This window comes from Rana temporaria, chromosome 1 (assembly GCF_905171775.1).
Source record: "Rana temporaria chromosome 1, aRanTem1.1, whole genome shotgun sequence".
NCBI lineage: Eukaryota > Metazoa > Chordata > Amphibia > Anura > Ranidae > Rana > Rana temporaria.
This window is the reverse complement of record NC_053489.1, coordinates 66,843,505-66,869,732: the sequence shown is the minus strand read 5'-3', so window position 1 is coordinate 66,869,732 and position 26,228 is coordinate 66,843,505. Positions and strand designations below refer to the sequence as shown.

General features: G+C 44.9%; 1 protein-coding gene across 3 annotated transcripts in view; it reads right to left on the bottom strand.

Moving 5' to 3' along the window:
- ZNF131 (zinc finger protein 131) overlaps positions 1-22,403 on the bottom strand; it is a 30,745-nt gene extending 8,342 nt beyond the window's left edge. Inside the window, exons 1-6 of one of the 3 annotated variants that reach the window (XM_040338937.1) lie at positions 22,290-22,400; positions 12,104-12,229; positions 8,812-8,913; positions 6,598-6,742; positions 4,364-4,718; positions 4,039-4,261 (exon numbers count right to left, since the gene is read on the bottom strand). In XM_040338937.1, coding sequence (XP_040194871.1) covers positions 4,039-4,261; positions 4,364-4,718; positions 6,598-6,742; positions 8,812-8,913; positions 12,104-12,227 — 949 coding nt within the window. In that variant the 5' untranslated portion in view covers positions 12,228-12,229; positions 22,290-22,400. Of the gene's footprint in view, positions 1-4,038; positions 4,719-6,597; positions 6,743-8,811; positions 8,914-12,103; positions 12,230-22,289 lie in introns of all 3 variants that reach the window. The other 2 variants (XM_040338930.1, XM_040338942.1) reach the window with 2 other exon arrangements.
- Positions 22,404-26,228: the final 3,825 nt, after the last annotated feature.

Sequence of the window (26,228 nt, the reverse complement as noted above, 5' to 3'; positions counted from 1 at the left end):
GTGTTTTCAAGGTCTGAGATCAGACATTAATACATCAGAACCAATTTTCAGACATATGCCATAGTTTGCGGACTGTATAACTTTCCTACACACTAAAGATACACCGATTGGGATTATTTTCACCAAAGAAATGTAGCAGAATACATTTTGGCCTAAATTTATGAAGGATTATCTGCAAAATTTTATAACTAACAAAGAAAAATTGGGGGAGACTAGAGGACAAAAAAAAAATCCCTGGCAGTTAGGACTAATTATGAACAATCCAAAAGTGAAAAGTTCAGATTAGTACAAATACCTCTTGGTGACTGAACTCTGGGGAAATAGGGCCGTGTCTGCACTGCAAAGGTTAAAGTGATTGTAAAGTCTAGTTGTTATCCCCTATAAAAATAGCAAACATGTTATACTAACCTGCTCTGTTGCAGTGGGAACCTCTTCTCGGGTCTCCCTTCTGTGCTCCTGCCCCCTCCCTCCTGTTGAGTGCCCTCACAGCAAGCAGTTTGCTATGGGGGCACCCGAGCAGAGTCACAGCTCCCTGTGTCCATTCAGACATGGGGCACGTGTCCTCTCTCCCGACTGTCTAGCTGAATAACAGCGGGAACCAATGGTGCTGCTGCTGCGGTGTCTCAGCCAATCAGGAAAGAGAATTTCAGATGGCTGAGACACTAGTGGACATCATTGGACAGGAGAGGGACCTCAGGTGTTAGGGGGGCTGAGGGGGACTGCTGCACACAGAAGGCTTTGATCTTGATGCATAAAATGCATTAAGATAAAAAGAAAACTTCTACCTTTACAACTACATTAACTGCTTGTTTAGGTCTAGGCCAGGGGTGTCCAAACTTTTTTCAAAGAGGGCCAGATTTGATTAAGTGAACATGCGTGAGGGCCGACTATTTTGCCTGACATTCTTTGAACCATTACAATTCGGTCTAAGTGTGTTCGTCTGAGCACTAATACACGTCCCAACAAGAATTCTCTTGCCTTTGTGGCTGTGTGTGGTGAAGAGATGAGCCCGGGCGTGTTATTTGGATATACTGTATATATTTTATTTGTGGACCCAATGAATCCCAGAGCGCTGCTCAGGACTAAGGATGAGCTTGGGCGTGTTATTTGGATATACCTTAATTATTGGCGTATAACACACACAGGCTTACCATTGCCATTAATATGCAGCCTCACCATTGCCCTTAATATGCAGCCTCACCATTGCCCTTAATATGCAGCCTCACATGTGCAACCAATGCAGCCTCACATGTGCCACCAATGCAGCCTCACATGTGCCACCAATGCAGCCTCACATGTGCCACCAATGCAGCCTCACATGTGCCACCAATGCAGCCTCACATGTGCCACCAATGCAGCCTCACATGTGCCACCAATGCAGCCTCACATGTGCCACCAATGCAGCCTCACATGTGCCACCAATGCAGCCTCACATGTGCCACCAATGCAGCCTGAACGATGCCCATCTGCAGCCTCGGAGGGCAGAGGGAGGGGGGGCGGGACGAGTGCTGACAGATTACAAACAGGAGAATCTCTTGTTTACTCTGTGGCCTCTTTAATACAAAGTCCTGCCTCCTATGATAGACAGAACAGTCGTCCAATGGCATGCCAGGAGACGGGACTTCCAATAGAGATGCTGCTGAGTAAACAGGAGATTCTCTTCATGCAATCTGACGGCGCTCGTCCTGCCCACTCCCTGTCCCCTCCAAGGCAGCGCCAATAAATACAGTATATATATCTTTTTTGGCCCTGGGGGCCACAAACAATATATATTTCCAAATCCCCAGAGGGGGCCATATTAAATCAACAGGGGGGCCGCATTTGGCCCCCGGGCCTGACTTTGGACATGCCTGGGCTAGGGGAACGGAGTAGAACAGTTTTACTTACCCAATTCTCCGCTCTTCTAGACCAGTCCTCTCAACCTCTTCTCTCCTCTATGCTCTGACGCAGGGAGACAGTCCACTGCTGGAGTGTAGGGGAGAAGAGAGCACTGGCTGCTGGTGAAGCAGATGCTCAATTATCATCATATAGGGTTTATATGGCACAAAACAGTTTATACAGTGCTTTACATCATTATCAATTAAGTGCTTTTCCCATCCCCTAGACAGATACGAGCAGCCAACCCTTGCATGGTGTTTGCGTAGCCCCAAGGCAAGGGAGGACTTTTAGTTTTCCCAAACTTAAGCTTTAAAGTGGCTGTAAAGGCTGAAGGTTTTTACTCTCCTGTATTTTATGTATAAAGGGAAAAAAACTCCTGTGTGCTGCTCCACCCACAGGCCCAGCCAATACTTACCTGAGCTCCCTTAGTATACAACAATGTGTACGAGAACCTCGGCTATCCCAAGACTCCATTCCCTCATTGGCTGAGACAGCAGCCATTGACTCCCACCACTGTCAATCGCAGCCAGTGAGCCAATGAAGAAATAGCGGGGGCGGAGACGCTGCTCTGTGTGTCTTATGGTTGAATACAAGTAGGGCTCGGGAGCGAGCATGCACCAGTGCCCCCCATTGGAAATGGCTTGCTTTTGGGGGCACTGGTCAATGAGTAGGAGCCAGGAACGTCACCCGGGGACTTAAGAGGGTCGGGGCTGCTCTGTGCAAAACCATTACACAAAGCAGGCAAGTATGACAGGTTGGTTTTGTTTTATTCTTCCAGTTTTGTAGCCAAACTGGATAACACTTTATAATGGGATAACCTTTATGCTTGTTACATGTTCCCATTCGCACAGCAAATGAAACAAAAAAAAAATTGCTGCATACTTTACTTGCATAAAAATTCTACTTCGCTTTCATGTAATAAGAACAATCCAAAGCAAAAAATGTTACTGGAAGTTTGTACAATGCCCTGATCCCTATGCAAAAATAAAGACAAATTGAGGAACAATAGCCATCAAAAATTACCAGCAGGCCAGTACAGATGAGTACACCCACTGGAAACCCTTGCAACCCTAAAACCTGCCAACACATTAAAGCAATTACGTTGCAAAAAAAAAAAAAAAAAAAAAAAAAAAAAAAAACTAAAAAAAAAGTACAATAGGAGCCCTTTCACACTGGGGGCGTCGGCGGTAAAGTGCCGCTATTTTTAGCGGCGCTTTACCATCGTTTTCACGGTGCCATTTGGCCGCTTTTACAGTGCCTCAAAGATGCAGCTAGCAGTACTTTTTTTTACCGTCCTGCTAAGCGCACCGCTCCAGTGTGAAAGCTCTCGGGCTTTCACACTGGAGTGAATGGAGCCGCTCTTTCAGGGCGCTTTGCAGTCGCTATTTTTAGCGTTATATCACCTGCAAAGCGCCTCAGTTTGAAAGAGGTCTAAAGGGCTGAGGAAGCCTATAGAATCTGGAGTGTCAATTTGCTGGTCCCTACTGGCTCCACGGTGTACAGTATATACAAACGTTGGGCGGATTGGTCTACTGAACTCCGTGGGGGACCAAGCTAACAACACACCCAAAAGCATTGGATTCTGCAGGAACTTTAGCTGGCGTTTTTTTTTCACTACTGCAGAGATCGGCAGCTTGAACAGAGTACAGTGGAACATCGGATTGCGAGTAACGCGGTAACGAGCGTTTCGAAAGACAAGCAATGTTTTTTTTTTTATCCTGACTGTTTGCGAGTGTAGTGTTGCAAAACAAGCAGGATTCAAGCCTCTGCGGTGTGCAGTACCGCATTTGACCAGAAATACTTCGTTCCAGAGTGTTTCCGAAGGCAGCCGAATGATCACCGAGTCTCTCCGACCCCCCCCCCCCCCACACACCTCAAGCGGTATTGCACGCCATAGACGTCAATGTGGAACCAATTTTAGTTTCCATTGACTTCTGTGGGGAAACTCTTTGATATGCAAGTGCTTTGGATTACAAGCATTCTCCTGGAACAGATTATGCGCGTAATCCGAGGTTCCACTGTATTTCAAGTTTCATTTGCAGAGAGTCCTTTACTGTATCCATTTTAGCAAAAGTAATTAGCAGGGTGCTATGCAGCTTGACTTACAGTTGCTGAATAATGCCTTCTACTGAACTACCCCATGACAAGGCTGGCTGTTACCTGTATGTTTCCGCAGATGCTCCTTAAAATGGCCAAAATGATCAAACTGTTTATCACAGTACTGGCAAACGTGGATTTTTTTGCCCGGCTTTGGCCTCTTGGCGGACCCGCTTTCATCCAGATGGTAGCAGGTTAGATGCTGCTTCCAGGCAACCTCCCGTACGTAACTTTTATTGCATATTTCACACTTAAAATTGTCCGCGGTGTGCGTTTTCATGTGTTCCTTGAAATGGTAAAACAATTTAAATGAACGATTACATTTCTGACAATGGAACATGTTGTTGACATTTGACAGATGAACTTCCATAATTTCAATGCCTTCTACCTGTTTGCCAGCAGCATCATTTTCATTGGCAAGGTCTTCCTGAAGCTGCCGTTTTCTCTCTCCCTGGCGGTACTTGCTTGTAATGTCTGCCAGGAGGGCCAGAGCCGAGTCATCCGATGTGCCGGTAGCCTCGATATATTTGACAGATTGGTCAGACGAAGTCACTGCTTCCAAAGCCTCAATGTTCTCATCTAACTCAATTGTTCCTTCGGCTATTTCAACTTCAATCTCTACTGGTTCACCCTCTGGAGATGGCATGGTTTCTGAAAGAACGCCAGAGGAATCCTCCACATCCCATTTTTTAAGGCTTTCATCTTCCTCGGGTTTCCCTTCAATGAAATCAGTCTCCTTGGTCCTAGAAAACATGTAAAAATCATTGAAGGTACACCAAGATAATTGACTGCGCTTGTGAACACACAGGTATCTTTTTAGGCTAGGTTCACATCTACCTTGGTTGCGATTTATGCTGCTTTTCGTCACGTTCCGTGTTTTTGAACGTGCAATTTTGATGCATTTTTGCATGCAGTTTTCATGCTTTTTTTCGCTTTAACAAACTGAGTAGCTAGTTATTAACCGGTTCCCGACTGTCTCCTGTACATATACGTCAGTAGAATGGCATGGCTGGGCAGAGTAACCTATATATACACACACACATCACTTTAAAAGTCCCACCGTGCGCCCCTGCCGCGAGCTCCGTGACCATGCCTGCGGGACCCGATGTCCGCCCGGTGTCCCATGATCGGGTCACAGAGCTAAAGAACAGGGAGATGTCAGTGTAAACACAACATCTCTCCGTTCTTCCTAGTCAGGGCAAGCCATGCCCAACAGTTAGAATCACTCCCTAGGTCACACTTAACCCCTTCAGCGCCCCTACAGATTAACCCCTTCACTGTCAGTGTAATTTTTACAGTAATCAGTGCATTTTTTTTATAGCACTGGTCGCTGTAAAAAAGGACAATGGTCCCAAAATGGTGTCAAAAGTGTCTGATGTGTCCGCCATAATGTCTCAGTCACGATTATTTATATATATATATATATATATATATATATATATATATATATTATCATCTATCTGATCGCTGCCATTACTAGTCAAAAAAAAAAAAGCCATAAAACTATCCCCTATTTTGTAGACGCTATAACTTTTTGCACAAACCAATCAATAAATGCTTATTGCTATTTTTTTACCAAAAATATGTAGAAGAATACGTATCTGCCTAAACTGAGGAAATGGTTTTATTTTTTTATATTATAGCGATATTATAGCAAAAAGTAAAAGATACTGATTTTTTTTCCAAATTGTTGCTCTCTTTTTGTTTATAGCGCAAAAAATTAAAACTGCAGAGGTAATCAAATACCACCAAAAGAAAGGTCTATTTATGGAGACGTCAACTTTGTTTGGGAGCCACGCCGCACGGTCGCGATATGGTTAAGGCGCGCGTCAGGAAGCTAGTTTGCTGATGACAACTGAATGTTAAAAAAAAAAGCAATTGGCTGTTAAAAGTGACACAGTGCCGTCATTAAGGGGGTAAATCCTTCCGGGGCTGAAGTGGTTAAAGAAAGCTTCTCAGGTCTCTAAAAGGTTTATAACTTGCACTTATGTGCGAAGTGAGTGTATTCTCATCACTCTAGCAGTGTTTCTTCCAACTCTGCAGCCTCAGAAAGCCTCCTAATCGCTTGACACCTCCAGGAGTGTTTAATGCTTGTGCCCCCCCCCGTGTGCTGCAGTTCCTTCCACCAACCACTGCCGTGTCCTGCGACATGGGGGGGGGGGGGGGGGGTTGAAGAAAGGAACTGGCGTGTGTCACGAAACATGAATGGCGCACTCCTAAAGTATCAATTAACGAAGAGACTTTACAAGGTTGTAGCGGTAGGAGAAACAAGCCACAACAGAGCTGATAATACGCTGCCTTTTATCGCAGGGGTTTACTCTCTGAGGATGGAATAGCCTCTGTTAGGATCTTAGAGGAATCTTCAAAGGCAAACCATGCAGGTCATGCAAGGCTTCCACAGTCGCTGCCAGGAATACAATTGATGTCAGGACCAGAGAAGGGGAGTGGAGGCATCGGGATGGAACACAGTGCTTCCAGGAAAAGTTGAAGGAGAGGAGGAATATCAGCACGGTTCGCAGTACACCAGCAGCCCAAGGTTTAGAATAAATAATGTAGACAATACAGCGAGACACACACACACACACACACACACACACACACAAAAAAGAAAACCTGCAATACCTGATCTCAAGTGCTTTGATGGCTTCATGCATCTGTAAGTATTCAGCTGCTTTGTAGATGTCGCTGGCCTCCTCTTCACCTTGTAACATCAGTTTAGCTGTGTATGTAAACTCTATCAGGTGCTTGAATGCTATATTGCCCACACCTATTTAAAAAAAATTAAATAAATCATAAGTGCAAGTATTTATGCATAAACAGACCAAAATTAGTAAATGATACTCTAGTCTCCCACTTTTATGTGGTTCTCCTGCTAAGACTATAGTAATTGCTTTACTGCCTTATTTGAATTTTTTCTTTCTAAATTTAAACTTTACAAAATTGTGCTTACGCTAGGACAGGCGTTTCAAGCTGGCATTGTTTGTGTGCTGCATACAGATCTCAGTGAACCAAATTTAAAATAAACGAGGCAACAACTAATTTACATTTAAAATGGTTCTATAGGCAGAACCTTCTTTCGGGTCTCTTCCTCTTCATTGACTCAGATACAGCAGCGGGAGGCACTGGCTCACAGCCAGCGGGTTGCAAGGTCGAGCTCCACTCCGTGTGTCTCATGGACACCGAGAGTGAAGTTTGGGGGCAAGAACGCATTTCTGCCCCCATAGTACCTGGCTTGCTATGAGGGCACTCAGTGAAGCGGAGGAGCCAGGAGTGCCAGCGTGGGTGGGGGGGGGGGGGGGGGAGAGACTTCAGAGGAGGATCGGGGCTGCTCTGTGCAAAACCAAAACATGTTTGTTATTTTTTATTTTATTTTTTAAATGGAGCCTTTAGAATCACTTCCATTTCTTAATTTTGGTAACGCACTCTGAAAATTCTTTAGGGTTGCTTTCTTTGGTAGAACAATTTTTCAGCAAATTACAATTGTAAGTATAATGCCGAGTACAGAAGTGCTACAGTCTCTCTGGAATTAATTCAGTAATTTTTATTTTTATTTTTTTAAGGATAAGAGAACTGTCCTGGAGGAAATGGTTTTTTTTTGGGACTTTGAAGGTGTACAGGTCACTGGACCAGGGCAGACAGAGAAGACAGACCAAGGCTGGCCATACACGGGCAAATTTATTTCCTGCAACCACCAGTTGCAGGAAAGAAATTTGCACGATTCCCCCCATCAACACAGACAGTGCTGACAGGGGAATTAGCAATTGTCTTATCCCAGCAGGGGAAGCGGTGCCTGCTGTGAGAAGACAGTGATTATTACTAGCGGCTATAACAGCCACTTGTGATAACAACAAGAGAAGACCGCAGGTTGGTTGTACCCAAGTTGAAAAAAAAAAAAGGGAGGATCAACTTTGTACATTCAGCCTGCCCTTTAACAGGTTCAAATCTCGGATCTGCGGGGATAATATTGTGGGAGCAGCTAGACTGGTTTTAAAAATGGCTTTTATTCTGGCTTAAAAAAGGAGTTTCAGCAATGTGTGTGAAAACAGCCACTCACCTGTCCAGGGATCCAACTCTGTCCTCACCCAACCCAGTTTCTTCACCAGTCCTCGGTTCTCAGTGCAGGTATCCTAACTGTGGGCAGTCAGCTGTGACTTCTTATGACTTCACAGCCGGCTGCCCACTGTGAAAGACGAGCTGTACTTTGTGAATGGCTCCGCAGCCTCATGGGATCTGTGACGTGTCCCAGAAGGTTGCGGGCAAGGAGGGTGGGGGGGGGGGGGGGGTGGAGGAGGAGATCTTCCGCTCAGCTCACCAAAGACAACCTTAGTGGAAGTTGAAGAAGGTACCTGTCAATGCTAGGTACCCACTCCCCCCCCCCCCCCCCCCAAATAAATCCAAAAAATGTGGCAAAGGAAGGATGAGGAGCAAGAGTGGAACTTCTCTTTTGGGTTACACTTTAACTACCTAGGGAATCCCTGACCTGGAACAAGCATGCAGGACAGAAGTTCAGACTGAGACTTCAGTGACAGTATTCTTCTCCAATACGTTAGGCAGTGAAGTCACGATGAAGATAGCCATGCAGATTAATAAAAACTATTACAGTTCTCACATTTTGCATAGGTACAGCAGTGAATAATGTATGGAGACGGTATTAACAGGCAAATATACTAAGAAGGTATCCCTTATGTGCCTTTGTGCAAAAAATGCATCTGGAAACTTTAGGAAGTGTTTTAAACAATTTCTTTGTGGCTCCTGCTTCAGACACAACCCAAAAACAGCAGGCAAATATTCAGGCAGGAAAGTTTACTAGCCTATACAGAACACAAACTCAAATACCTTCTATCTCCACCAGAGGTTCTTCAGTATAATCCTGAAAAAATTTGTAGAAGAAATGGCTGCAGGCAGCAAGGACGGCTTTGTGGGCTTTAAACTGGTGCCCTACACATAAGAGTGGAGAAAAGAACATTGGTAAGTTGTATCAATTGATAAACACCACATCTTTCTTTTTGTCAGTTTTTTGGGGTAATCGTCAGTTGTAGCTCTTGTAAGAAAACTGAGCTTTTCAAAGGGTTACCCTCCCATGCAAATTCAATAAGTAACAGCAAAGGGGATCACATCTTTGTCAGCTGTGTAGTGGCCACCATGATAAATAGAAAATAACTTTTTCAATCTATTTTGTCATTTGTCTCAGTGGCAAATGTGCTACAAGAACAAACAGCACAACCCAGATGGCTGGAATGAGATCCTATTGGAAACCGTGGACAACTGATGCCTTCAGCTTTTCCAAAGTTATCTGGAAGGTAGAAACAGTGTTTCTGCCTCCCAGATATTTTAATGTTCTTGCTTTAAACCAGGATTAGACGTGTTTAGATTCAACTACGCAACACCAATACTAAGTGGACAACGAATGTACGTTTTTCTTGATTTGTTAGCTGCATCTACAATTCAGCTTGTAAAGGCTTTTAAAAACAGCAAGTGTACAAACGTGCATAGAAGACCATAGGATGCATTCAGATCTGTTTAAAGCGGAGTTCCACCCATTTTTTTACATGTGCAATGTATCCTACGGCCATTGAGAATGCTCTTGCAAACGAAAAAAAAAATGTATTTTTTTTTTTTTTTAAGTAAATACCTTTATGCGTTTGTCACTAGGCGATACGCAAAGACTCCTGGGATGACGGCATCATATATCCCTGGAGTCCATGCGAATCGCCTAGTGACGGAATCTCGGGCTACTTCCAGACCGGCATTACTGTGCAGGCATGAGATCGGGAGGTGCATGCTGGGTAGCCGGAAATGAAGAGAAGAGGGTTTCAGATGCCCACAGCCGACATTGAACCTGCCTGCTTCCGAGATCTGGTTAGCATTCAAATATTTTAACATAAACTACAAGGACCACACATATGACATGTTCTAAATGTTGCTGTATGTTTAGACAAGTACAGAGGAGTGTTTTAAAAAAAGTGGACTGGAACTCCGTTTTACAAAAGGACAAGTTAACTTTTTCTAAAAAAATAAAAGCACATTTTTTTTGCAAAAAAAAACAAAAAAAGTGCATTTATTTTGGAGCCTGTAAAGCATTGCACCCACAATCCGATTGCTGCCAACATGCAGGTCTGCCAGTGTATCTGTGTGCCTGTACATCCCATAGGGGAAAACAGATACACCGAAAGGAAGAATCAATTAACTACCACAGCACTCCACCAGCAGCTGCTGCAGTATTGGGAACATGTTCCACCATAAAAAATGTTTTCCCAAAGGTGAACTTATCCTTTAAGAACATTCACTTTGCAGACCTGAAAGATTCATTTTTTAAAAAGGTGTGTGAATGAAGCCTTAAAGGCCAACTAATATAGTGCAACACATGTCAAATTGTAATTGAATTTGATGAAATAGTGTTACCTGTTAAACTCGCTTTTCCAGGAATCTTCCAGGACGGTTTACAGAGGGAACCGACGCCGTCCTGGAAGATGACTTACAGATGGTGTATAGAACACCCACTGAAAATGTTTCCTGCTTGTGCGATTGGCTTACACATTCTCCCAGAAGTCTGCACTGAGATACAAGTCAGATGTTTTGCAAAATGTCATGCGTTATACTCACAGGGAAATCAGGTTTAACCACTTTCCACTCATGCTATAGCTGAAAGACGGCTACATCACAGGCTTCCAGTGCCTTGGGGGTATCAATAGACGTCATGTGATCATGCTCTGATCGCCGAGTCTGATCACAGAATAGGGTAAAGGGCCAATCACAGTGGCCCTATAACACATTATCAGCTTTCAGCCAATGACGGCTGATCATAGAAGTAAATAGAAGCCGGGTACCTGCTTTTTTTTCTCACCATCACTGTAAGAAGAATAAAAGAAAGACGGGAACAGACTTCTGTTACAGGGCCATCGGTCCCAATCTGTACCCATCAGTATTGCTAATCAGTGCCTCATAAGTGTCACCAAACAGTGCTGCCCATCAGTGCTGCGTCATCAATGCCTATCATTGCAGACTTGGCAAAAAAGAAAAAAAAATGACAGTAAAACCTTGGTTTGAGAGCATTTTGCAAGACAAGCAAAATGTTTTAATAAATGTTACCTTGATATACAAGCGATGTCTTGAGTAGCATCATGTCACAACTGAGTATAAAAAAAAGAGCCTCCAAGTGTAGCAATATGGTTACATTTAATGAAGGTACAACATTTAGCAACTTATTTCTACACTTAGAGGTGCCTCTCTTCTCTTTTACACCCTGTAAAAAAAAAATGCTTTGATAGACAAGTGCTTTGGATTACAAGCATGTTTCTGGAACGAATTATGCTCGCAATCCAAGGTTTTACTGTACCCGTTTGCAAAATTTTATAACCAACTATGAAAACATGTATTTTTTTCACCCCCAAAATGTGCTTCTTTAGCAAAACATAAAACCCATAGTGGTGATTAAAAACCACCAAAAGTAAGCTCCATTTGTGTAAAGAGATTTTTTTTTTGCGTACAGCGTTACATGGCCACACTATTGTCATTCAAAGTGCGACAGCACCGAAAGCCGGCCTGGGCAGGAAGGGGGTATAAGTGCCCAATAAGCAAGTGGTTAAAGGAATGCAGACCTACAGGTGCAGCTGATTGAGAATTATAAAGCCACTCCCACGGGGATGACTCAGAACATGGACACATTCGCAAGAAACTGCTGTTTGTCTAACAAGGTAGGAATCTGCAGCAAAGTTTGTTAAAATCCTTGCAGTTTACATGTAATCCGGATTCAATATCAGGGCTGACAATATTGTTACCCCGCTGTTGGGAGGTTTGAGTATACGTTTTCTTCCTAAAAGTTTTGTACGTTTTATTAGCTAAACTGCAAGAGTGTCTTTATTACCTACGCCATCAGTCTGTCCTATGCAGCTGACTCATTCCTGGTATTAGTCTAGTTACAGCCACCCTCACCATATTATTGGTGACAATGAACTTTGTGAATTTCCAGCTCCCTTCTTTCTTGTGGCATTTTGTGATTTTTGCAATGTACACAGATCACCCAGAGGGGAATGTTTTCTTCCCCTCAATGAAAAAACTACAACACAGTCACACCCAGAAAATTATTTAGCAATCATGCATATGTTGGGGGGACAGAACTGAACCTTACCGTCCACAATTAGAGTGATGTCAGTAAACTGGTCATGCTCCCGCTGCTCATTTAACCTGTCCATCATTACTTTATAGTGATCTGGAAATTCCTGGATACAGCCCATCGTTTCTTCAGCTTCCATACCTGAACAGTTGGACAGAACAATGAATTAGAGAAAACAAAACATTCTATAGCATAACGGTCAATGGAAAAAATAAATGATTAAAAAAAAAAATAATAATAAACTTCTCGTGCAGCACCAGAAGGGCTCCTACAATGGACTCTCAGACTCCTGCGTCAGTCAATGACACCTTATGTAAACTCATAGCTGCATGTGTGCCCAGCTTAACTACTTTCCTGCTGCAGTTCGGTTTAAACCTGATAAAGTGGTAGCCGATCTTTTTCTGCGTTTATCATCAGCAGGGCAGACACACCATCGGGCATAGGGTTAAGCCGTTATTGGCCATCTCAGTTCACAGACAGTATACAGAGCCAATCCCAATAGCTTGCTGCGATGACCAATCACAAAAGGAAAAAACACACTAGTGTATAAAATCAGCCACTTTAACCACTTCAGCTCCGGAGGATTTGGCTGCCCAATGACCGGGCCATTTTTTTCTATTCGGCACTGCGTCACTTTAATTGACAATTGTGTGGCCATGAGACATGGCTCCCAAACAAAATTGACGTCCTTTTGTTTGTGGTATTTGATCACCAACGCTATAAACAAAAAAAATAAATGAAAAAAGGGAGCGTACATTTTGAAAAAAAAAAAAAGAAGCAATATTTTACTTTTTGCTATAATAAATATCCCCAAAAAAGAAAAAAAATATCAGTTTAGGCCGATATGTATTCTCCTACATATTTATGGGAATAAATACATCGCAATAAATGTATATTATTGATTTGCGCAGAAGTTATAGCGTCTACAAAATGGGGGATCGTTTTATGGCATTTTTATTATTTTTTTATTAGTAATAGCAGCGATTTTTATTGTGACCGACATAATGGCGGACACATCGGACACTTTTGACACTATTTTGGGACCATTGTCATTTATATAGCGATCAGGGCTATAAAAATGCACAGATTACTGTGTAAATGACACTGGCAGGGAAGGGGTTAGCCACTAGGGGGGCGATCAAAGGATTAAGTGTGTCCTAGGAAGATATTCTAACTGTGGGTGGGGGTCTGGGCTACATGTGACACGACACTGATCACTGCTCCCGATCACAGGGAGCAGTAGATCAGTGTCCTGTCACAAGGCAGAACAGGGAAATGCCTTGTTTACATAGGCATCCCCCTGTTCTGCAGCTCCATGACATGATCGCGGGACACCGGCAGATTGCGGGAGCCCGGGGTGCCCGCCCCGGCGGCAAATTCAAAGCAAAGTACCTGTACGTTGATTTGCACAGCCATGCCATTCTGCCGGCGTATATGTACTGGCGGTGGTCGACAAGTGGTTAAGACCACAATACGTGCGGCTTTGAAGTGGTTTACCAGGATTATAGCTGAAACTACAGTGGCGAAAAATTACCTGCAGATTGTGTAAGTTTGCACACAAAGAAATGAAGTGTCTATAAATGATATCATAGGTGCATTTTAAATAATACAAAATATCAACCAAAAATCCAGAGAAAAAAACAGAATACAAATGTTATAAACCGAGTTGCAGTTCAGTGAGTACAATAAGTATTTGATCCCCAAGCAAAACATGACTCAGTACTTGGTGGAGAAACCCTTGCTGGCAAGCACAGAGGTGATAAGTTTCTTGTAATTCATGATCAGGTTTGTACACATCTCAGTATATATCTTCTTTACAGATCTTCTCTACATCCTTAAAGTGGTTGTAAACCGCATTCATAAAATCTGACCTCAGCACATCTGTAGTGTTTACTTATCTCTCTCCAAAGCTCGGACGTGTCTTTCTGCTGCTCCGTTCCTCTGTTATCAGCATGATAACAGAAGAACGAATTCTCTGACAACTGAGATAAAAGCAGCTGTAAATTTATGTCAGAGAGGCAACTTAGAGATAGATAAGTAGAGAGCTTGTCTATTCACACAGCAGCTTTGGGGGGGTGCCTTTCCTCCAATCAGCTCAATCAGAGCGTATTCCCACCACTGCTGAATGAGGAAGAAAGGTTTGTAACACAATGTATATATACATGTAAAACTTATGTAGGGAAATGTGTTTAATCTCCGTATCATCTGAGGCTGTTCACTTCACTGGGTATAGGGGAGAGGGTTTACATCCACTTCAAGGTTTCTTGGCTGTCAACTTGGTAACTTGAAATGTTAGCTCCCTCCGTAGATTTGATATAGGATTAAGATCTGGAGACTGGCTAGGCCATACCATGACCTTATTGTGCTTCTTCTTGAGCCACTCCTTTGTTGCCTTAGTGGCATGTTTTGGGTCATTGTCATGCTGGAAGACTCATCCACTTTCAGTGTTCTGGCTGAGGGAAGAAGGTTTTCATTCAAGACTTTACAATACATGGCCCCTCAATGTGGCAAAGTCAGCCTGTACCTTTAGCAGAGAAACCGCAACAAAGCATAATGTTTCCACCTCCATGCTCAACTGTAGGGATGGTCCTTGAAGAGGGGGACCTTGTGGGTGGTGCAGGATTTCAATCCATGGCGGCGTATTGTGTTACCAATGGTTTGTTTGGTGACTCTGGTCCCAACTGTCTTGAGATCATTCACAAGCTCCTTCCGTGTAGTTCTGGGCTGATCCCTCACTTTTCCCCACTCATCCTTACTCCACGAGGCAAAATCTTGCATGGAGCAGCAGACCGAAGGCGATTGATGGTTATTTTGTAATTCTTCCCGTTGTCTCCTTCTCACCAAGCTTCTTGTCGATGGTCCTGTAGCTCATTTCAGCCTTGTGCAGGTCTAAAATAGTGTCCCTGATGTCCTTTGACAGCTCTTTGGTCTTGCCAATGATGTTGAGGTTTAAATGGAAGAAAGATTCTGTACACAGGTGACTTTTATACACATAACAAGTTGATGTTAGGAGAACCTTCTTAAAATTGGCAGGACCAATCTGTGTACCACATAAGCACATACTTTAGCCAGTCTATGGGAGCCAGAATTATTGTTGGTTGGTAGGGGGATCAAATACCTATTTTACTTTCTGAACTGCAACTTAACATTTGTATCATGTGTTTTTTTATTTTTTTGTATGGATTTTTGGTTGATATTCTGTCTCCATCAATTTAAAATTCACACATGATAACTACAGACCCTTCGTGTCTTTGTAAGTGGGCATACTTACACTGGAGATCAAAATTAGATAATAACCTACAATTTCCAAAAATGTCAAGGTCACCGCTCGGTCCTATTTGAAATTATCTAAAACAGGAGTAAAAGCAGTTTTTAAAAGCATATTTCACGAGTTTCATATATTTTGAAGCACAGAATTAAAAGCTTCAACAAGATTTGAAAAAACATTCACAAAATCAGAGCACACTTTCAGATACCTCCCAGTTATTGGTGTTAAAGCGGGGGTTCACCCTTAGAGGGCACTTTTCCCCCTTCGCTTCCTGCTCGTTATTACTAGGGGAATCGGCAATTTATTTTAAAATATGTGCAGTACTTACCCGTTTACGAGACGCATCCTCTCCGTCGCTTCCGGGTATGGGCTTCGGGAATGGGCGGTCCTTCTTGATTGACAGGTTTCCGAGAGGCTTCCGACGGTCGCATCCATCGCGTCACGATTTTCCGAAAGAAGCCGAACGTCGGTGCGCAGGCGCAGTATAGAGCCGCACCGACGTTCGGCTTCTTTCGGCTACGAGTGACGCGATGGATGCGACCGTCGGAAGCCTCTCGGAAGAATGTCAATCAAGAAGGAACGCCCGCTCCCGAAGACCCATACCCGGAAGCGACGGAAGAAGATGCAGCTCGAAAACGGGTAAGTACTGCACCTATTTTAATATAAATAGCCGATTCCCCTAGACCGAACGAGCAGGAAGCTAAGGGGAGATTTTTTTTTTTTTTTAAATGGGTGAACTCCCGCTTTAATCTGGCACATTGTGCTAATTTCTTTATCTGACAAACCCTACTTAACCGGCAGCCTAACTTTGCATGATAGTGAGCACTTCTAAAGTGACTGAAACCCTCCAGCAGCAGGTTATCCAAATGAAGACCAAAGGGATGGCCCTCCTTCCAGCCATAGCAAGAAAAGCTGGTCGTTCCAAATCTGTGATTTCTAGAATATTGCATCTTTACAAAGTCACAAACTCATTCAAGTCCCCTAACAAGGCTGGTCGTCCACGAAAGACAAATGCAAGAGAGGACAGGATAATGCGGAGAATCTTAATGGGCAATCAGAACACAGCAGCTGCAATTGCTCGCCAGTTCAGTGCTGAACAGAGGAAAGATCCGCCTCGTCATACAGTTTTTCGCCGTTTAAGAGAAATTGGACTGAAAGCCCACTCTGCAGTGACCAAACATTAGCAGAAAGAATCAAAAGGCCAGACTAACCTTTACTGAGGAGCATGTTGTGTGGACAGAGGAGAACTGGGTCAAAGTTCGCTTAAAGTGGCTGTACAACCACTTTCACCTACAGGCAAGCCTATAAAGGCTTACCGGTAGGCGCTGGAAATATCTCCTAAACCTCCACGGTTTAGGAAATATTTACAAGAAATCCATGCGCCAATGTCTACAGCGCATGCGCACTTTAGAAAGGGCAGACAGTACTGTTTCTTAAGGAAGCATGCCGTGACTGGCGGCTCCCACGAGCATGAGTGACATCACAGGACTCCGGCCAGTCAGAGAGCCGGAGCTCGCAGTCCCGGAAGGAAGAGGGAAGATGGAGATCTTGCGTTTCTGCCAAGCAGGAACACAAATCTTTGTCTTACCCTAGTCAAAGCACCCCCCCCCCACAGTTAGGAAGCTCCCTAGGAACACATTTAACCCTTTGATCGCCCCCTGTTAACCCCTCGCCTGCCAGTGTCATTAGTACAGTGACAGTACTTTTTTTATAGCACTGATTAGTGTCCCCGGTTCCCAAAAAGTGTCACTTGGTGTCAAATTCAGTCCCGCTAAAAATCGCAGATTGCCAACTTTACCAGTAAAAAAAAAAAAATTCCATAAATCTATCCCATAGTTAGTAGACACTATAACGTTTGCGCAAACCAATCAATATACGCTTATTGTTTTTTTTTTTTTACCAAAAATATGTAGCAGAATACATATTGGCCTGAACTGATGAAGAAATTCAATTTTTTTATTGGATTTTTTTTCTTCCATAATCTTCAGTCATTTTTGGTTTATGAGGAAAAAAAATTAACAGCAGAGGTGAACAAATACCAACCAAACGAATGCTCTATTTGTGAAGAAAAAAAAACACACCAATTTTGTTTTGGGTACAGCACCGGAGGACCACGCAAATGTCAATTAAAATATTGCAGTATCGCAAAAAATGGCCTGGTTATGAAGGGGGGGGGGCCTTCCAGAGCTGAAGAGGTTAATATGGGAAACATTAGTCGCATGAGCCTTTTCTATGTGAATGTTTATCAGAGCCTTCTTCAACAACATGCGGTTCCTTTCCTGCGTTCATCACCTAGCCAGCCGACAATGCCCCCGTCACACAGCAAAACGGGTAAAGCAGTTCCTTGAAGCTGAAAACATTGAAATATAATGAAATGGCCAAACCAAAGTCCTGATCTAAACACAATAGAAAACCTCTGGTAAATCCTTGCCGACGCATTTATGGCCAAGAAACCCACTACAGTCACTGAACTGTGGAAAAAAAAATCACACCAGAGCAGTGCAAGAGACGGGTGATGTCCTGTGCAAAGCACATGTGCTGGAGTCATCAAAGCAAGGCCCCCTCCCCCACCCCAATATTTCTCTGTGTAATCTTAATTTCTCAACATTTTATGGAATTTTTGTTGTGGCTATACCATAATAGAACAGTGTTCTTCAAAATAACCAAAACCCAATTTATTGACCCTTGATTTTTTTTCAGAAATTATTTCTGAAAAAAAAAAAATCATGGGTCAATAAATTGTTCTCCAATTTTGATCTTCGGTGTACAAAATCTGCAAGGGATCGAATAATTAATTTTCCCCACTGTATCAGCCATAACCCTTGTATTTACAGCCAGTGGCTGTCCTCTCTTTCATAGGCAACGGAGAGTCTTTTTGACCCCAGATCTCCCCCATAAAGAGGACCTGTCATCCTTATTTTTATTAAAAGGGATGTATGTAATAAGGGTTAAAAGTAATAATAAAAAATAAAATATGGGACAGTGTAAAAATTTATAGTAAAAAATAAAAAAAGTCTCCCCCATCCCTCTGTGCTAGCGCAGAAACAGACGCATATGTAAACTGTATTCACACCACACGTGAGGTATCCCTGTGAACGACAGAGCAATCATTCTAGAGCTAGACCTCCTCTGTAACTCTAAACTGGTAACCTGTAAAGGCGTTTAAAGCATTGCCTATGGAGATTTTTAAGAATCATAGCTTGTTGCCTCTCCATGAGCGAGACAATTTTTTAAAAGTGGCATGTTAGGTAACCATTTATTCACATAAAAAAAAAAAAAAAAATAACTGGGGTACATATTTATTTTTTATTCATTAAACTGTATTCTGTCCACAAAAAATTGCATTTGCAAAACCACTGCGCAAATACAGTGCAACATAAAGAATTGCAACGATCGCCATTTTATTCCTTATTAAAAATATATTGTATACATTTTGGAGGTTCTAAATTTTCAAGCAAAAAAATACTGATTTAATCACTTGCCAAACCAGCCGCCGTCATTACAGGTCGGCTCGTTCCCATGAATTGCCGTACCTGTACGTCGGCACCTTTAACCTCCCTGGCGGAATGATTATTTCAGATTTTAGGTGCTGAAAGCGGTACAATTATTTTGCATGGAAATTTGGCGTTTTATATTGTAGGTCTGCAATTCTTAGGAATAACTCACTTAAATCTGACCAAACAAGAGTCTAGTAGACATCCCGGGTATGATAAAGTTTGAAACACAAAATCATAAATTTTAATATCTATAAATAACAAATAATAATGTAATTATAATAAAAATTATTCAATAATGTAATCAACTCAAAATCACTGAAATTTGCTCAGTTGCAGAATTGTCGCTGTCATTACTTTTATTTTTTTATGACGAATTTCCCCACAAATCGCTATCGCACATTTCTGCAAGTGATTATAAATTATTATCGCCGTTTTCTAGCTGCTCTAAAATCACTTTTGACATAAAGGGACACTTTTTGGTTGCTATGGACAATCAACAGTTTGCAGGCAGAAAGAACAATTTTTATTATATAAAAGTACATGTAGGGCACTGGGCAGACCACTAGGGACAAGGGGGGTGTATACGTTTTACATACAGTACTGTAATCTATAAGATTACAGTATACTGTATGTAATGTGTTTGTTAACGTTTTTGAATTTGGCGCCGTTCTCCGCCCCCGTGCGTCGCAACGTCGCAGGGAACGGAGATCCGCGGCACACAGGCACTGTGAATCGAGCGAGGACGACACCGCTCGCTCACACAGCTGGATCCAGGGACAAGGTAAGTAAACACTGCCTGTGGATGCCGCGAGGCGAGCCCGAGTCTGGCTCGGTGTTACCGATCGCAGCACAAAAATGGAACCCTGAGCCAGACTCGGGAATACCGCCAGGCAGGTTAAGAGCCATAGTAGGTGCGCTGCACGGTGGGGGACCCGATGAGTCTACCTGGCAGCCACAATGTCCGGCACGAGAGACAGAACAGGGATCTCTGTATGTAAACACACAAATCCCTGACAGGGGGGAGTGTCTCTCTCTCCACCTCTCTCTCTCTCTCTCTCTCCACCTCTCTCTCTCTCTCTCTCTCTCTCTCTCTCTCCACCTCCCTCTCTCATTTTGTAGACGCTATAACTTTTGCGCAAACCAATATATATACGCTTATTGTGTTTTTATTTTTTTCCAAAAATATGTAGAAGCATATATGTTGGCCTAAACTAATAAAGAAAATATATATTTTTTTTTTTAAATTGTCGCTTTTTTTTAGTTTATAGCACAAATAAATTGAAACCGCAGAGGTGATCAAATATTAGAGGTTGACCGATATGGGTTTTTCTCTGGCCGATGCTTAGAAATCCGTGCGGCCGATGGCTGCTATACGATGGCGATTTTTTTATTCCTTCGTCTAATAAACTCACCCACCCCCTCCCTGCTTGCTCCTGTCACTTTACCACACACTTGATGTCCTCAGTGAGAGTGAGATTCAGCGGTGATGTCGGGGGTGGGCAGGACCCAGCAGCTATCCAACACCAGCCAAATGATTGGGCTGTTTAAGAAACGGGAGGGGCCACATACACATAGCGGCCCGCCCAGATCCCATCGGCTGGTGTTGCCACCCCTAACATCAATGCACAATTTTCACAGCTCTCTCTCCTTTAAGTTACCTGCCAGTTTCACACAAAGCGACTCTGCCAGCAGAGTGTGGAGAAGGGAGGAGGAACGTGGGCATGGTGCGGTCCTTGTACAATATCGGCCAAATTTGGATAATAGTTGGCTGATGTCTCCAAAATGGCCAAATATCGCCCGATATATCAGTCGACCTCTATCAAATACCGCCGAAAGAAAGCTCCATTGGTAGAAAAAAAAACAACGTCAACTTTGTTTGGGTACAACATCGCACAACCCGCTAAAAAAAAAAAAGTCTTTGATGCATTTTCAATAATTTCCAAGGACGATTCCACACACAGGAAGTGACCCTAGGGTTGCCACCTCCTCCCATTAAATCCGAACACATTAATTACACAAGTTATGTGGCCGATTAAAGTGGCAATTAAACTCACTTTGTGCCTTATCTGCATTAAATTAGCCCCGCCTTCCTGTGCACAGATAAATAACGGGGCCCCGGGCTTCTAAGGGCACTTCCTGTGCAGGATGGACATGGTGATGCCCCCCGACTTCCTGTGCATGGTTACATAACAGGGCCCAAATTTCCATCCCTGTACAGGTAGCGTTCCCTGGAAGTCTGGGGCCCCGTTATCTAGCCCTGTACAGGTAGCGTTCCCTGGAAGTCGGGGGCCCCTTTATCTATCCCTGTACAGGTAGTGTTCCCTGGAAGTCTGGGGCCCCCGTTATCTATCCCTGTACAGGTAGTGTTCCCTGGAAGTCTGGGGCCCCTTTATCTATCCCTGTACAGGTAGTGTTCCCTGGAAGTCTGGGGCCCCGTTATCTATCCCTGTACAGGTAGTGTTCCCTGGAAGTCTGGGGCCCGGTATCTATCCCTGTACAGGTAGTGTTCCCTGGAAGTCTGGGGCCTGGTATCTATCCCTGTACAGGTAGTGTTCCCTGGAAGTCTGGGGCCTGGTATCTATCCCTGTACAGGTAGCGTTCCCTGGAAGTCTGGGGCCCCGTTATCTATCCCTGTACAGGTAGTGTTCCCTGGAAGTCTGGGGCCTCTTTATCTATCCCTGTACAGGTAGCGTTACCTGGAAGTCTGGGGCCCCGCTATCTATCCCTGTACAGGTAGTGTTCCCTGGAAGTCTGGGGCCCCTTTATCTATCCCTGTACAGGTAGTGTTCCCTGGAAGTCTGGGGCCCTCTTTATCTATCCCTGTACAGGTAGTGTTCCCTGGAAGTCTGGGGCCCGGTATCTATCCCTGTACAGGTAGTGTTCCCTGGAAGTGTGGGGCCCCGCTATCTATCCCTGTACAGGTAGCGTTCCCTGGAAGTGTGGGGCCCCGCTATCTATCCCTGTACAGGTAGTGTCCCATGACTATCCCACACGTGTGTACACTTCCATCAGCTGTCACTGTTATTCTCTTAGTCCCCGCCCCCTCTCATCCCTCATTCGCTGTCGGTCTCGGCTTCTGTCCAATCACACATCAGCACTGAGAACCGGAAGGCCTACTCTCCTCTGCCCATCATCCAGGCCCCCCCAAGATACCAAGCGAGAAACCGGCAAGCGGCCAGACGCAGCCATCGGTCCCGTCCCTCCCCCTTCTTCGTAGTCCCTAAACCACGTTGTCCGCTCTCCTCAGGCTGCCTCAGCACGCCCCGCTCATCGCAGCTCTGTCAGCGGCAGCGCCAGCCGTTATTACGTCATCAAATCGCGCATTAAAAAATCCCCCTCTGGTCTCCCAGGGCCTCCCGCTCGGTCGGTGTGTGAGCGCGAAGCGACAATCCCTCCCGGCCCGAGCTCTCCAGAGCGGAACCGGCCCGCTACTCACCGGCCCCGGCAAGACTGGCAGCCCGCGGCCTCCTCCTCCCGTCTATGGATGGCTGTGGGGAAAGGGCGGGCGACTCGGCTTCCCGGCGGCCCCCGCGCCGGAAGTGATGTCATGACAGCCTCTGACCTGGCGGAAGAGCCGCTAAAATGCGCAGCTCGGGGGGTCAGAGGGGTGAAGTGATTGGCATTGGGTAAGGAGGGTCTGAGCCCTCTGCATTCCAGTAATTATAATTTATTAGAGCATCATGGAGGATGACCTCCGCCATTCTCCTGACTGGCACCCCCACACCTCTCTCCCTTCAGGGAGAGCTATGATAGAGGGGCTCATTACCCCTTCACATAGGTGTGCGCAGCCCATTGCAGTAGGGTGTGCACCCCAAAGCTCAAACACACACTACTGACCGCTCACTGTGTTCATTCAGAAAGGGTCAGTAATTTACATTTAACCACTTAAAGTGGAGGTTCCCCCTAAAAACAAATTCTAACAATACATTGAGAAGCCTGATTACACTGCGGGTATGCTGGGGTTTTTTTTTTTTTTCGTACATACCTCGTTATCGCCGTTTCATCCCTCGGCTTCTGGGTATGATTCTTGCTGGACCTAGTTGATTGACGTTCCTCCGACCGGCGCATACTGCGCGTCACGACTTTCTGACAGAAGCCGAACATCATTGCGCAGGCACCGTATAGAGTAAGCTCTATACGGCGCCTGCGCAGCGACTTTCGGCTTCTTTCGGAAAGTCGTGACGTCAAATATGCGTCAATCGGAGGAACGTTAATCAACTAGGAATGCCCAGACCCGCAAGAATCGTACCCGGAAGCCGAGGGATGAAACGGCGATAACAAGGTATGTACAAAAAAAAACAAAAAAAAACCCAGCATACCCGCAGTGTAATCAGGCTTCTCAATGTATTGTTAAAATTTGTTTTTAGGGGGAACCTCCACTTTAAGGACCGCCTAAGTGCCCAGCCGTGGGGCGCACTCGTGACCCGGTCCGAAGCTCCGTGACCGCGCCTGTGGACCCGATCGACGCCGGTGTCCCGCGATCGGGTCACAGGAGCTGAAGAACGGGGAGAGTGTAAACACACGTTCCCCGTTCTTCTCTGTGGCAGTGTCACTGATCGTCTGTTCCCTGTTATAGGGAACGACGATCAGTGATGTCACATGTCCAGCCACGCCCCCCTACAGTGAGAATCACTCCCTTAGGGCACACTTAACCCCTTAGCGCCCCCTAGTGGTTAACCCCTTCACTGCCATTGTCATTTTCACAGTAATCAGCGCATTTTTATAGCACTTTTTGCTGTGAAAATGACAATGGTCTCAAAAATGTGTCTGCCGCAATGTCACAGTCACGAAAAAAATCGCTGATCGCCGCCATTACTAGTAACAAAAAAAAAATTAATAAAACTTTCCCCTGTTTTGTAAACGCTATAACTTGTGCAAACCACCAGGAGAGGAGGGAAGCCAGCAGCGATGCGGGAGGAAGGGGGGGGCTAGGGCAGTAGGGGGAATCTATGCTACACAGAGTGATTAGGGTGTGCCCGGGCACACCTGGCACACCCTGTGCGCACACCTATGCCCCTTCAATACAGGACACTTACACCTCATTGCTGCCCAGACCAGCTTTCAGCGCTCTCACACTTTGAATGACAATTGCGTGGTCATACAACACTGTACCCAGATTTTTATCATTTTGTTCCCACTGTAATAGAGATTTCTTTTGGTGGTATTTGATCACCTCTGTGGTTTTTATTTTTTGCTTTACATATAAAAAAAAAAGAAAGAAAGTTTTCTTTGTTTCTGTTATAAAATCTTGTAAATAAGTACATTTTCTCCTTCACTGATGGAAACTAATATGCAGCACTGATGATGGCCACTGATAGGTAGCACTGATGGGTACTTATGGGTGGCACTGATAGGCATTACTGATGAGGCACTGGAATTGATGAATGGCACTGATTGGCATCCCTGGTGGTCCTGGGTGGGCATCTTCAGGGGGGCTGCACTGATAATTAATCGGTGTATATTTTTAGCACTGATCACTGTATTAGTGTCACTGGTTCCCACAAAGTGTCACTTAGTGTCCAATTTATCAGCCGCAATATTGCAGTCCAGCTAAGAGTCGCTAATTGCCGCCATTACTAGTAAAAAGAAAAAATGCCCCGGATTTCATTTTAAAAATCTGGTCACCTTACTCTAGTGGGCATCCTCAATAGGTCTGTACTAGGGTTGTCCCGATACTAGTATCGGTACCGATACCAAGCATTTCCTCGAGTACTTGTACTCTGGGAAAATGCTCCGATGCTTCACCGATACCTGGGCAGTCAGGGATGATCGGTGCGGTGGGGGGGAGTTACAAGCACCGATCTCCCTGTATAGATTTCAATACAGCCTGACAGCTTCTCCCCGGACCCCCCCCCCTCTCCTTTCAGCTGTTTTAGTGAAATCTATACAACGGTGATCGGGGCTTGTAACTCCCCCCAAAGCCGCACCGATCACCGCTGACTGTCCCTGTATTCTCCTCCAGTTCCCCCATATGTGCTGCTCTGCCCCTCCGCGCTCCGTTTCCCCCCTCCGTGCTGCTGCTGTCCTCCGGTCTTCTGCTGTCCCCCTCCTCGCTCGGTGTCCCCCTCCATGTCCCCCTCTGCACTCCGTATCACCCTCCACGTCCCCCTCTGCGCTCCGTGTCACCCTCCACATCCTCCTCTGCCCCCTCTGTCAGGATGGAGAGCGCCTCCTACCTTTTCCGAATGAACAGAGTCAGTGATCACCAGTGTTGTAACTAACGGCGTTTAAATAAACGCCGTTGGGTAACGATGGGCCTCCTGAGGGCAAAGAGTAATCTATCAGATTACTTTTGCCCTCTCGGCAACGCCATTCCCATTACTGGGCGGCGTTACAGAAATTACTTAGAGCGCATGGGGGGGGGGGGGCAGTCCGGGCAGACTCTGCCTCCTCCCGTGACGCTGCTTGTGAGTGACTCACCGTCCGACCACCTGACCAGCTGAAGCGGCCGCGTCCAAACGTCACTCCGTACACTCCCAGCCACCCGATGCAGTATCGGGTGGCTGGGAGTGTACGGAGTGACGTTTCGACGCGGCCGCGTCAGCTGGTCAGGTGGTCGGACGGTGAGTCACAACAAGCAGCGTCACGGGAGAAGGTGGAGTCTGCCCGGACTGCCCGCTGTTGTGCCGAGAATGGTTCCCAGTCGGAATCGGTTTCCCCTAGCTTTCGGCTCCATTCGGAACTCCGCCTCTTCATTGCCGCTCCCCTGTGACGCTCCCTTCTACTATATCCACGAATGGCCATTAGCCCTCTGCTCTCCAGACTCTGCTTCCGCCCCGCCCCCGTGCACGTCCCCGGTACAATGTCATTATTCATTACACAAAATATATATATAAATATATATCTATATATAGATATAGACAGTGTCATCTTAAGAGCATTATAGGCCCCCGGGCAATACAGTGCACTGGGGCCCTGTCTACACAATCGTGCACGAGAATTTACTGACAAAAATCATAAACTTTATTGGCAGAACCACATCTTTTACTGCCAGTGCAAAAAAAGTACCTAAAATTACAGTTTTCAGTGCCGAACAATGCAAATGTCAGTATTTAAACTATAAACATATACAGTAGCTAGTGCTATTAGCAATGTGTTTAAGTTAAACAAAAGTAAAAAAAAAAAATGTCTTCATTGACATGAAGGTCAGGTTACTATAACCCAGCCAGCACAGAGTTTCCTCTTACATCAGAGTCTGCAGGATTCCCCCTTACAGTGAAAGGGAACTCTTATGTAAAGGGGAACGCTGCAGATCATGATCTAAGGAGGGAACTCTGATCTGGTGACCAGAGACCACCTTCCGTAGAGTAAATACACTAAGGTAAGGGGGGTCACTAATATAGGAGGGGGAACCTTTATATCAGTGCCCCCTTAC